Here is a 14,318-nt window from a genome sequence, read left to right as displayed (position 1 = left end):
TAATATAGTGTTCCAATGACATGAAATAATCAAAATATTTAATATTATTTTCCATTTCAATTTTATTTGCAATATGTAGACTAGCAAAATACTCTTCTTTCCTCGCTCACTCCACAGTATTTTCCTTTTTCTATATTCATCCCTTTTTCTTATATACAGTACCTATATATTTTAAAATATACTATCGTGTTATATGAAGCATAGAGAATGTAAATTGAGATACTGGTAAATTTGATTTCTAGATTTTGTTTTCAGGATCCCTCATATCGAAAAAGACTTTTTTTGGCCATCACACCTCCCCCCCCCCCCCACCGAGGTCCTCATTCAGAATTGCATGTAGGCCTAATTGTGTTTGAATTAAAGTGGGCTCTAAAGAATTTCTTCTTGGACTACTTTATTGTTTAAGAAGTAGTGCTAAATGAAACAGCATAGATATTTTTCCTCAAAATGAATGACTCAGAATAATATTTAATTTATTCACAACACCTCATACTGGTTATAGGGGTTTCTTAAACTTTTTTTTGGTCAAAACCAAAAATCAACTAAGTGATCAACTTGAGTTGGGACTCATAGGTTAAGAATCTCTGGGTTAGTACAGTATAAAGATTTGTTTTTAAATCTCTGTGTTATGGCATGAGCAAGCTTGAGGTTTAAAGCAGAGGAATGAATGAATGTGAACAATTACCTGAAAGTATTTCGATTATTTTAACAATAAAAGAAAACCGAACTGACCAAGGTATTAAAAGATGAAGCTTTAGATCTATTTGTCATTATTGAAGCAGATGTCACAAATGATACTCATCATTCAAGAACTGTCAAAATCATCTGTTCCTAAAATCTAGGCAGATAGCTAGTGGCAGACCTGTTGGTATACGACCTAATCTCCTTCATAGGTTCTCAAAGATCAAGATCATGGAAGAGCAAGACAAAATGGAAGCAGTAAAAAGAAAATAATAATAATAATAATAATAATAATAATAATAATAATAATAATAATAATGTTAATTAAATAATAAATTAAAGTAAAGTTTGTTTTTTTTGCTAAATTATCAAAAAGGGAGTCGACTCTGTTAACTGCCTAGGGGTCTATATGTCTTGTCCTGATCATTAGCTATCGGTACATCCATTTAAAACATAAAACTGAGATGAAGGAGAAAAAGTGACTAGCGATAGCTGGAATTTTTAAGATAAACTAAACCCTAATATCATTGAACTTTGGAAATATACGGCCAATGCTGTTAAACAATTACACAAGCAGCAAACAATTTCATTCCCAAAAGAAAGAGTCCCAACTATAAAACTTTCTGGCCTAACAAGTTAACAAGCTTAAAATCTGAAAGGGAAAAGACTAGAATACAAGCAGAAACTTCTAAAGACCCAAATGATATCATACTATGGAAGGAAAAAGCAGCATTTCTTAGACAAGAATTAAGAAAATCCGTAACAGAAACATACTCAAAATTTGTAACAACACTTGACTACAAGAATGGAGATACAAAATCACTCAATACAATACCGGTAATAAATATATGCCACCAAAACGAGAACCTATCATAATAAATGAAAAACAGTTCTGTGATGATATATCTATTACAGAAGCCTATAATCATTACCACACTAAAGAGCAGAAAGAGAATGACAATATATTAAAGCAAAAATTAAGAAAGCGTGGACACAAGATCAGAAGCTCTTCACACTGCATGAACTGAAACAAACAATAGATCATTGAAATGTGCTAAGTCACCAGGTTCGGATGGAATTATTGTTAAAATATTCGAAATTAAAATATCTGTTTTCAAGATAGAAACCATAGAATTCCGTATTAAATACGTACCTGTACAAAAAAATTAAACTGAAAATTTAAAATAAAATAAAAGTATAAATTCTGAGATTCGTTAGTGCTATCCAGAAAATTGGATATCAGTCGATAGAAATAATATTGATGTGTAATGAGATAAATAGAACAAAATCAACTGAATCATCAAATTAATTTTTGAAAAACACACTACGGCATACATAGATAAAATTAAGACAAGGTCTACACAATGATATTTCTAAAAAAAGATTACTGATATTTGAAAGTGAAATTTGTATAAAAGAACTGAAAGCCACACTATTGAAATTCCCAAGACTCATATTTGAACTAGCAAGTTTGGACATAACCCCGGCCCCCCCTCCCCAAAAAAAAAAGAAAAGAAAGAAAGTATTTTTTGTATCTTCATTCTTGTAGTCGAGCTTTGTTAGGAATTTGGAGTAAGATTTTGATTTTGATTTTCTTATTTATTGTCTGCTGCTTTTTCCTCCATAATATGACATCATTTGGATCCTTTGAAGTTTCAAAAATCATGTGATAAGAAAAAAATTAAATGCGAAAACACTGATGAAGATGAAGATATACATTTTTACAAAAGAAAGTGGGCAGAAACACTTACAACTCACAGATGGTAATATATTCTCCAAATAGGCTTTGAAATACTGACCCGAGTTTGCAGAGATCCTGAACGATTTATACACAGTCTTTATGAAAAAGAAAATAAATAATTTTCTTGGAAACAACTGATTTTAAATTCGTGAACATATCATTTTATTATGTCCTTTCCGAAATTTATAGGATATATTCTTGTCTTTTAAGTGTGAAATAGGAGAAGTAATAATTTTTAAACACTTACGTGCATGTTTCAGTGCCAACCAGTTGCGTATATCTGTCATCAACTTCATTAAGGTTCACCACGTACATCCAGTTACCTCTGTTGTTCATTGCAGCTTTTGGCATGATGAACTCGGTTCTTGTAGGACACAGTTGATTGCCTCCTGCTTGTCTTCGTTTCCTAGAGTGACCCTGTTGGTGATTGCTGCCTATAGAGCCTTCAGAATTTGAACGTGCATACCTATTTGGAATAGATAGATACCTATTGCATTAATATAGAAATTAGTTCATTCTACAATGACACTTTGATTTATGATATAAAGACTGATGTAGGCCTATAGTAAACTTATTTATTATTATTATTATTATTATTATTATTACTATTATTATTATTATTTTGAATTTTACTTTGTATATTAAGCTACAAAAATATATTCTGTTATAAATAAAGTAAATGAGTTAAATTAAAAAAAATATATATACACAAAATATTAATGGATTTCATAAAATAATAATAATTGAAATGTATGCTATTTTTGGATACCTGGTATGTTTTCTACCATAAAAATAATCATTTATTGTCCACTTCTATTTATTTTAACTGATTGAATGAATAACAATGAATAGATCTTTTATAAATGTTGTATTTAGAATTATTATGACATATACATAATAGTCTACGTTGTAACATTTTACCTAAATTCATATTTATTTACCTAAAATGTGTGTGAAATAGATTTTAGGCTATAGGCGACTTCACTTGAGAAACATCTCTTTTGAGTGTCCAGCAGTAGTCCGACAGAATATTTGGGCTCCATTTTTCCTGGTAACGCCATTCCATTTCAGAAAAATCCTGATGAAAATGCTCCATAATTCTTCATCTTACGATGTTTGGTGACGTATACACGTCCGTTGATGTGACATATTAATGAATTTTAAATACTATTATAGTCACAATCATGCCATGGTATGAAAGAAAAATTTTCACAACCTCGAGCGGGAATCGAACCTACGACTTCCTGTTCTCCGGTCAGGCGCTCTACCACTGAGCTATCGAGTTCGTCTCACGCCAAAGGTTTGGAATTATCCTTTCATACTGGCGACTCTGTTATAGGGTATTGTCCATAGCGTCTGATCTAGTCAGCACTGCTTATAGATTACATTTGTAAAGTTTCTTTCAACCCATAAGCAGTGCTGACTAGATCAGACACTATGGACAGTACTCTATAACAGAGTCGCCAGTATGAAAGGGTAATTCCAAGCCTTTGGCGTGAGACGAACTCGATAGCTCAGTGGTAGAGCGCCTGACCAGAGAACAGGAAGTTGCAGGTTTGATTCCTGCTCAAGGTTGTGAAAATTTTTCTTTCATACCATGGCATGATTGTGACTATAATAGTATTTAAAATTCATTCTCCATAATTCGTTACTGACTACCCGAAGGTTTTGAGGAAAGAAAAAAATAGATGAGAATCCAAGAAGTTATTTTGAGAGACATACTACACTCCATCACGTTATAGTTATGAATCAACTCTCTGACAAGTTCTCTGTAATCTTCTGATCTGTGGTTCCTAGAAAGTTCCTGATGACATGGGAGACAGTTTGGTGTGGTTGTTATTCCAGTCCTGTAGAGATTGTTTGCTTAAGCAATCATGTCCAGTGAACAACCTCTGATTTACGAGATGCATTATTTGATGACAAATTTTTATTATCCTTTTTTTGCTAATATGTCAGCTCTCTCATTTCCATTTATGCTACAGAGCGCTGGAATCCATTATAAAGCTATGTTTTTATCTACATTTTGAATTTGTTTGATCATGTTATGAATTTACTTAATTTTTTCCATTTTTGGACATGTGACATACTATTGCTTGAATTGCCACCTTAGAATCAGATAATATAACAGTTTTCTTGCAGTGTTGCAACCGCATAACTATGTTTTATAGATGTATAAATTCCTTCAATTTCACCATAAAATTTGTGATGTGTTTACCTACTTTCTTGTAGAAAGAAAAAAATGACGAGTTCTATCTGCATCAGCTCCTTCAGTCTCATCTTACAGAGAACCATCAGTTTATATATGGGTCCATTCAGTTGATGGATAATTTGTATGAATTGCTTCGAATGTAAGAGCTTCTGCTTCATAAGAGAGTGTTGGTTTCTTATTAGCACTTTGTTTAAGTCCAGATTGTATAATTTTAAGCATACGAGTTATTTCTTTGCTGTCATTCAGACAATAGTTACTGCATGCACAGAAGATCGAACTACATTCCCGAGAATGTTGGCTGAGAAAGACTGGTTGTTAAGGCTGGAAAGTGTTTAGTTTTACTTGATCTTACTTGAAAGCTATCTTTATGTTACTGAACTGTGTTTTCGTTCAGATATATATATTTTTTTTGTAATCTAAACTCATTGTCATTCGGATGTACCTATATCGCGAAAATACAGTTTCGTCAGTACTACTGACATCAGATAATCGTGCATTTTAAACAGCATCGTTAAATAACCAATAAAAAAACTGTCTCTCAAATGGCTAATTTTATATTAAACTGTACTCTACAGTTTGTTTAAATCCTTTATTTTATAAAATTTTATCTGAAGAATATTTTACGAAGATATAACTAATACTGGTATTGCTTTCAGGGCTGGTCCAAACAATATTTTGAATACAGGGCCACTTATAATATTGTTGTCTCCTTTTGCTTTTTCAAAGAGCTAGTTTTAAAACCTAAAACTTAATACCGGTACCAATAACTCATTATAACATACTGACTTACCCTATTTCAAAACTTCAGCCATGACTTCTGACTTCATGTTGACCTTAAATTAATTTCACCTAGTCATATTGCATTCAAATATGTTTCAGTTTGTTAAGCACGTACTTGGTATTGTTTTTAAAATGTTACATGGTACAATGTTAGCCTTGATTAAAATGTGTTCATCAAAGTTGTACAGTATTGTTGATAACAAAGACAAAAGTGACACCTACTTCCACTACAAAGGAAAACACATTTTCTGCGTCTAGCTTTGTTTTCTGCAATGGTTTGTATAACCCTATAAATATGCAAGGTTTTAACAATGTCATTCTGAATTGAAATGCTTACATATGTTTCTGAATCATTACAGAGCGCAAATGTGTTTATTTGTTTCAATTTACTGAATTCCTCTTTCAATATTTTGTCTCTGAGACAGGAATAGTGAACAAAATCCTAAGGACTATCCAAATGTTGAGAAAACAGCAGGCCTACATCATGTTATGTTTTGAAATGTAATTCAAAGTATGAAAGGGGATTTATATATTATATTATTCACTATTTCTGCCAGTAAATGAATCTGCTCATCATACAACTTCCAGGCCAGGATTTAGGGTTCTAGACACCCTGGGCACAGTCAATTATGATGTGCTCCTATTATAAGTGAAATACTACGCTAATTATAATGTAAGAATCTTTATAATTCCATTATTTATTTATTGTCTTTTTTACAATTATTTTCTTACAAAACTGGTTAATATGGTGAAATACAAAATTGAAAATGAAGTAAAAAGAATAATAAAATTATTATCAAATCATTATTAAGTTGGGTAACGGAAATAAAAATGATTAAATTAGAGTTCTACCAGGTATTGTACATTTAGAGGAACAGCTTTTTCCTGAGGAAATTTTTTATGATCTTCGAAAAATTCATTTTCAAAGTAATGACTCTTTCACAAACGTGATCAGGGGTCTGACTTCAATGCATGCATGCATGTGATGTTCAATTTTCTTCGTTAAAAATGTGTCTTTATTGTAACAATTGTTCTGTTAGATCGAAGGTTGGAGAAACAAAAGATAACAGCTACAACTATTTCGGTGAATTACCAACAGTCGAACAGTGTAGCCAACATGTGTTCCAAATCACCATTAGAATTTTGTATTCATGACATCAATATGATCATTAATTTCTCATAATGCATAGTACTAGTTAGTAATAAAAAAGCGGTCCTCTTGCACCCCCCAAAAATTTTGTGCCCTGAGTCCGGACCCATTTATAAATCCAGCACTGACAACTCCTGGCCTTCTATACCACTCTCACCTGAGTCCATAAGCAGAAAAATAAGCTTAAGATACTTTGATTTTAAAGTTTTGGATCTGGTATTTTCTGCCTATTGTAGAGGAAACGTCTCTCTATGTATAAAGCTAGCTACACGAATCTCTGTTGAATGAGGGTAATTTAAGAGATGAAATATCGTATATATGCGAATGCTCCGCACCATCGAATAATTCGCGCAGCCTAATTTTAGGAGAGAAAATTTAAAAAGTGTTTGAGGCGAAGCAGTATCAACCTTATTTCAAATAATGTGCGCACTCCAGTTTTTCTTCGCGAAATTCCAGGAAAAATATGCGAGGAGTATTCGCGTATATACGGTACTACTGTTTTGAACTGAGTTTTGGGATTGGTGCAAACTTTCTCTTTAGTTTCACTGAGAAACTTATTTTCCTTTTCCGATTGGTACATCAGGAAATACAGGATGAATGCCAATAGTCTCTGAAATTTCTTTTGCTGTGGTAATGGCAGCGTCATAAATAGTAATCTTTCAGAAGCACTTTATATTTTTTCATTAAGAATGGTGACAGCTAGTAAATCTATGTTCATTCCTTGCATAGTTCTTATGAGAAAGGTTTGCCTGAAACATTATGTCGTACTCAGTTGTCAACGAAACTGTGAAATCGAAAGATAAGACATGTGATTCCAGAGATTTTTCTTCAGATGTGGCTTTTGGATCATTTATTTTTTCTTGAATTGAAGCTAGTGCATCATATTTATGCTAGCTATCAAAGAACTGACTTCAAACTATCCACTCTGTATCCTCATCTCTTTTCACAAACTTTTTACAGTCAGGTATATTTCACTCTCCTTAAGAGTTTTTTTGTCCCCACTTTTTGTTGTAGGAGAGAAGAGAACCAACAGACGTTGCAATATTCCAAACAGAGATACGCTCTTCAATGAAGAAGAGATGGCATCACCAGTAATTAAATTAAGTGAATGAAACCCGTAAGGATTGAAAAACGCTCTTGGAAACTCCATTATAACTCTAGATTACACACCTTTCTTCTTTCCCATCATGTTAGCATCATTACCATAACATTGTCCTCTACTGTTGTTCATATTAAGTACCGGTACACAATTTCCTATCTCTTATAGAAGTAAATTAGTCAGGCTTTGCTATGCTGAATTAAATGTAGGACAAAAAGAAGGAAAATATTCTTCGGCTTTCAGTACATACTGTCAATGAATCTTACTGTAATGACAACTATTCTTGGTGGCTTATATCAGGTGTGCAAGCTAGTATCACTCAGAAGTAGGTATTTGGTTTCTTTAGTTCTCATGATGATTTAATTTTTGCTTGGTTTGTAAGACATTTTATAAGATGATTATGAACTCTCTTTCCCAGATAATGAGATGCATTTTTTTTTACTGTACCTTCACAAGTGTTCCTTTGTAACGAAGTCTTACTTCGCAATTAGTTATAAGAAGCCTAAAAAGTTACCATTGTTCTTTGCAAACACTTTTTCATCAATTAAAAGATGGGGTTAAATCCTTTATAATTAATGTTTGTGGGGATAAAGAAATGTTAACAGACATATCGTCTGAAGATTTTTTTTAATATTCTTAAGTCAGTGCCTCGGGCCTTGATCTGCCCCTTGGGTAGACCCACTTTATTCAGAACTGTTTCTATACTCAAGGAAACATCTCTGTAAACATATAACATATACTACTTCTTACCTAAGAAAATATGAAAAAGACAGACAATTTAAATAAATTACTATAAATTACTATAGTTTCTCTAGTGGTTATGAGATTTGGTACTTGGAATGTTACAAGTCTATATAGAATAGGAGGGGTAACATTAGTAGCAAAAGAACTAGCTAGATATAGAATAGACTTTGTGGGGGTACAGGAGGTTAGGTTAGATGGAAATGGCGTATCACAAATAGGAGATTACCATACTTGTTGTATTATGGGAAAGGAAACAATTATCACCAATTAGGAACAGGATTCTTTGTTCATAAAAGAATAAAATCAGCAGTAAAAAGGCCGAATTTATCAGTGACAAGTTATTGTATTTAATACTTAAGGGTAGATGGTGCGATATCTTAGTTATAAATACTTACGCCCCTACAGAAGAGAAAGACGATCATATAAAGGATAGCTTCTATGAGAATTGGAATATAGCCTACTTTTGATCAGTTATCGAGATATCACATGAAAATTTTATTGGGGAACTTCAATGCTAAAGTTGGACATAAGGATATTTTTAAACTGGCTGTTGGAAAAGAGAGTCTACACGTGACTAGTAATGATAATGGCGTTAGATTAGTCAACTTTGCCACATCAAAAAAATTTAATTGTCAAAAGTACAACATTTCCCCATAGAATATATACTTGGACTTCTCCAGATGATTGACACACAACCAAATAGATCACGTCTGGATAGATAAACAAAGACATACTAGTATAATAGACATTCGAACCTTCAGGGGGGCAGACTGTAATTCTGACCATTACATTTGGTAATTGGAGAATTAAGAGAAAGACTATCAGTAGCCAAGTGAGTAGAGCAACAAGTTAATATTAGAAGATTCAATATTCCGAAATTAAAAGACGAGGAAACTAAGCAACATTATCAGATCGAATTTTCAAATAGATTTGCCGCTTTGAGAAGTTCTGATGAAGTTGAGGAAGAATTAGATATTAATAGCATGTGGAAAAATATCAGAGATAATATCAAAATTGCAACTGAGCAGAACATAGATTATTATGAAACTAAGGAAAAGAAACCGTGGTTTGATTAAGGTTGTTGCAGAGTAGTAGAAAAAAGGAAACAGACAAAATTAGAATTCTTACAGGATCAAGTTGAGACGAATAAATATATTTATTTCAATGAAAGACAGGAAGCAAGTCGTACACATAGGAATAAAAAGAGAGATTACTTGAAGGAAAAACTCAATGAGGTAGAAACAAGTGGTGAGAATAAAAACATTAAAGATTTATATAAAGGCATAAAGGAATTTAAGAATGGATGTCAGGTAAGAGTAAATGTGGTCAAGGATGAGAATGGTGACTTGTTTGCAGATTCTCATTCAATCCTGAACAAATGGAAAAACTATTTTGGGCAACTACTAAATGTACACTTAGTGGCAAAAAGAATGGGCCGACTCTGGTCGATAGAAATGCTAAGTTCTATCGCGCGGCTCACTCATGTAAACGTAACCAACTGCAAGGCATTGCTGTGGTGTCTCTTCATTGAAAGTCATCCGTCTATAATGTAGTAAACCTTAGGCACAGTGTGTGGCCCAGTGGTAAGAAGTCTAACATCCGTACCAGAGAGTGTGAGTTCGCCTCCCGGTATGGTAAAATTATCATTTTTTTATTTTAACTTTTACTTAATTTATTAGTTTAAATGTGAAATGGCATTTGTTAGCAAAGAACGTTATGCCTGCCTTGTAAAAATATTATTGCCCGTCACCTGTGGGCTATTAATAGGTGAGACCTGGCCTGTATAAACAAAAATACTTGTTTTACATCCTAAAAAACAGGACGCATATCAAACACAAAGAAATAATTGAATTAAGACAAACACAAATAAATAATCGAATTAAGAAAAACAAAAAACTTTTAATATATTAACAAAAAAAAAGACCTGTAGTGGGGACTAATATCTCGTCCACAAACCACCCGCGTCAACAACTGCCCTCATTCTGAGTGGCATGGAATCCACAAGATTATGGAACAGGTCTAAATTCTTGGCCATCTCCTCCTACGCATCTAGAATTCTGTTCCACAATTCCTCAGGTCTCCGAAAGGATAGTTGTTCTGCCCAATTAGAGCATAGGATCCTTTTGACTGCAGCCCACAAATTTTGACTCGGATTCATATCTGGTGAATTTGGAGGCCAGTCGACTGGGTCGACATCACGCCTCCTCGTAAACCATTTTTGAATCCAGTTGGCAGTGTGGATCGGATGATTATCCTTCTGGATATCTTTTTCAGGCGGAAGGGATCATTACATTTGTCAAAATGTGTTCATAGTCTTCTGCCGTAAACCGCCCGTGGATGCGTTCCAGAAGTCCTGCCCCATCGTATGACATCCACCCCCAACACGCGACCCTCACCCAACCTGACTTAATAATTCGTCTTATGATGCGTTCATTGTATCGGTGGTCATTCATACAATAAACTAGGGCAGTACTATCGTTGCTATTGGAGACAATTACCTCGTCGGAGAAAATGACATTTCTCCAATCAAAATCCTGTCGGGGAGTACCATAGGCTACACAGAATAATCTATGCGAACCAGGGCAATGAGTTATTGTTTCTGTGCCATCTTCAAGCGTAATGACGAGACAGAACGTTGTATTAGCAGATAGCAGTATTGCTTGAAAGAGAGAGGGAAGTTTATTATTTATTAGAGTTTGGGCATATTCTAAGAGATATCACCACATAATTATAGCTTTGCGAGACACATATGATGGCAAATTTGCAATTAAAAAAAGAAGATTGGGGAAGATTCGAACCTTGAGCTACTACTATCAACTTCTTCAATAGACCAATGCCGTAACGACTTCCGCTACTGTGACTGTTAATATCACTTCGGCATAACACGTGGTTTTCCTGCTCATATTTGCTCCGGTTGATTTTGTATTTATCAATTTTATTATTATTTCACTCTTCAAGGGCCCTGATGTATCAAGAATCAACCCGCCATTCGATTTTATTACATATTTTAGACTCTTAAACAAAATACGGCAAATTTAAATGGTTTAATTATGTGTTATCTGGTGAACTATGGCTTTGACGAGACGAGCTTGCGCAATGTTATGTCTCTGGAACTTAGAAATTGTCGGCTGGCCCATTCTTTTTGCCGTTAAGTGTACATAGGCCAAATAGAAATGATCAGGACGAAATTCAAATACAAACTGCTGAGTCATTTATACCCGAACCCATACTTTCTGAAATCGAAATTGCGATATAAAATCTGAAAAATTACAAGTCTCCAGGTATTGATCAAATTCCAGCAGAATTAATACAAGAGGTTGGAAGCACATTATCTAGCGAAATTTATAAGCTTGTACTTACCATTTGAGAAAAGGAAATTGTACCAGAACAATGGAAGGAGTCCATAATTGTACCTATATTTAAAAAGGGGGACAAGACTAACTGTAGTAACTTTTGAGGAATATCACTTTTGTTGACGTCATACAAAATTTTGTCCAACATTCTTTTGAGAAGATTAACTTCATATGTAGATGAAATTATTGGGGATCATCAATGTGGTATTAGGCGTAATAGATCGACTACAGATCAGAATTTTTGTATTCGACAGGTATTGGAGAAAACGTGGGAGTATAAGGGTACAGTACATCAGTTATTCATAGATTTAAAAAAGGCATATGACTCGGTTAAGAGAGAAGTTTTACATAATATTCTTATTGAATTTTGTATTCCCAAGAAACTAGTTCAATTGATCAAAATGTGTCTCAGTGAAACGTACAGCAGAGTCCGTATAGGCCAGTTTCTGTCAGATGCTTTTCCAATTCACTGCGGACTAAAACAAGGAGATACACTATAACCTTTACTTTTTAACTTTGCTCTAGAATATGCCATTAGGTAAGTCCAGGATAACAGAGAAGGTTTGGAATTGAACGGTGCTTCTTTATATGGATGACGTGACTGTGTTAGGGGAAAATTCACAAACTATTAAGGAAAACAAGGGAATTTTACTTGAAGCAAGTAAAGAGATAGGTTTGGAAGTAAATCCCGAAAAGACAAAGTATATGATTACGTCTCGTGACCAGATTATAGTACGAAATAGAAATATAAAATTTGGAAATTTATCCTTTGAAGAGGTAGAAAAATTCAAATATCTTGGAGCGACAGTAACAAATATAAATGATGCTCGGGAGGAAATTAAACACAGAATAAATATGGGAAATGCATGTTATTATTCGGTTGAGAAGCTTCCGTCATCCAGTCAGCTCTCAAAAAAGCTGAAAGTTAGAATTTATAAAACAGTTATATTATTGGTTGTTCTGTATGGTTGTGAAACTTGAACTCTCAGAGAGAGGAACAGGGGTTAAGCATGTTTGAGAATAAAGTGCTTAGGAAAATATTTGGGGTTAAGAGGGATGTAGTTACAGGAGAATGGAGAAATTTACATAATGCAGAATTGCATGCATTTTATTCTTCACCTGACATAATAAGGAACATTAAATCCAGACGTTTGAGATGGGCAGGGCATGTATGGGCGAATCCAGAAATGCATATAGAGTATTAGATGGGAGGCGGAGAGAATAAGACCTTTGGGGAAGCCGAGATATAGATGGGAGGATAATATTAAAATGGATTTTAGGGAGGTGGGATATGATGGTAGAGACTGGATTAATCTTGTTCAAGATAGGGACCGATGGCAAGCTTATGTGAGGGCGGCAATGAACCTCCAGGTTCCTTAAAAACCATAAGTAAGTATAGTTTCTCTAGTGGCTGGAAATTCATTTCGTTGTTTAGGAAGAAATATTTGGTACATCAAGTGCTTACATACTTTCCGAGTATGGAGAGCCATAAAACGATGAATAATGAACCAAACTATTACAGTAATAGTTTAAGGGAAAAGCGTGCAGACAATCGGACAGACAGACAGAGAGATAGAGACATACCGGTATTAATGACAGACTGGATAGATGACATGCCAAAATCCTTACATGGTATGAGAAATCCTAAAAATATGTATTCTGTCAAAATATAAAAATAATAAAGGCATGTTTGTATTTATATAATTAATTGTTTATGTCTATAATAATAAGAAAGTTAAAAGAAGCAGGAGCTATTATACATATAACTGTATAAATGTATGCATGAAATTAGACAAGAGAGAAAAGGAGATAAAAATAAAATTAATGTGGCCTGAAAGGCAGGTGATTTAAGTATGACCCTGCCTTCGAAGGTATACAAAGCAATTATAATATTTTATCCTTCTTTCCTAGACACAGAACACTACAGTAGCAAGATGATCGTGTCTGTACATACGGCACACACTACATGACTCAATTCTGTTTAAGTTTTATTGCTTGCCTCTCCCACCAGTCGTCTGGGTTGTACTGAGTTGCTGGTTGTAGCAGTGTGGTGTAGAGATATGGTCCAGTGCTCAAGTACTGTGCTGGCAGCTTGTAGCGCCTGTCTGGGTATCCGCCACTGCTGACATTCCCCACTAGTTGCACTGCTGGGTAGTATGACAGAGTGGGCACTTTAGGGGGCCCGTAAGAATAGCCTGGATGTTGAGGTGGTCCATATGTCACTGGTGTCCTGAAAAAGTTTTTCAGATAATGTGCAATAAACAATTTGATGAGATAATTTTGGGTATGACCAGACTTACTGAACTTAGTTCCTATAATTGTCATTGTCATTGTCATTGGAATGTATATTATTCACGATACAATACCATCTAACTCTGTTCCTTGCCATGTTTTGACTTCTTTCAAGTTATTAATATTATTTCTATCCATATGTACCTCATCTTCCTGGCACTTCTTTATAGGTATGTGTTTGAGTCTAAGAGGACTACAGATGCATTAAGGCTTCCAATCTAGTACCTAATTCTACGACATTTTCTTCTTTCCTTACAGTGTTCTCAGTC

At 34.2% G+C, this 14,318-nt stretch overlaps 1 protein-coding gene across 2 annotated transcripts in view; it reads right to left on the bottom strand.

Moving 5' to 3' along the window:
• The window catches only part of LOC138694450 (protein spaetzle 5-like), a 238,736-nt gene that overhangs the window by 14,091 nt on the left and 210,327 nt on the right, over positions 1-14,318 (bottom strand). For both annotated transcript variants that reach the window (XM_069818170.1, XM_069818168.1), the window contains exons 4-5: positions 13,757-13,987; positions 2,670-2,888 (exon numbers count right to left, since the gene is read on the bottom strand). In XM_069818170.1, the coding sequence (XP_069674271.1) occupies positions 2,670-2,888; positions 13,757-13,987 (450 nt within the window). The remainder of the gene's footprint in view (positions 1-2,669; positions 2,889-13,756; positions 13,988-14,318) is intronic.

The sequence above is a fragment of the Periplaneta americana genome, chromosome 2 (genome assembly GCF_040183065.1).
Source record: "Periplaneta americana isolate PAMFEO1 chromosome 2, P.americana_PAMFEO1_priV1, whole genome shotgun sequence".
Classification (NCBI taxonomy): domain Eukaryota; kingdom Metazoa; phylum Arthropoda; class Insecta; order Blattodea; family Blattidae; genus Periplaneta; species Periplaneta americana.
The sequence above is the reverse complement of the archived record's forward strand: the minus strand, read 5'-3'. Positions and strand labels throughout refer to the sequence as shown.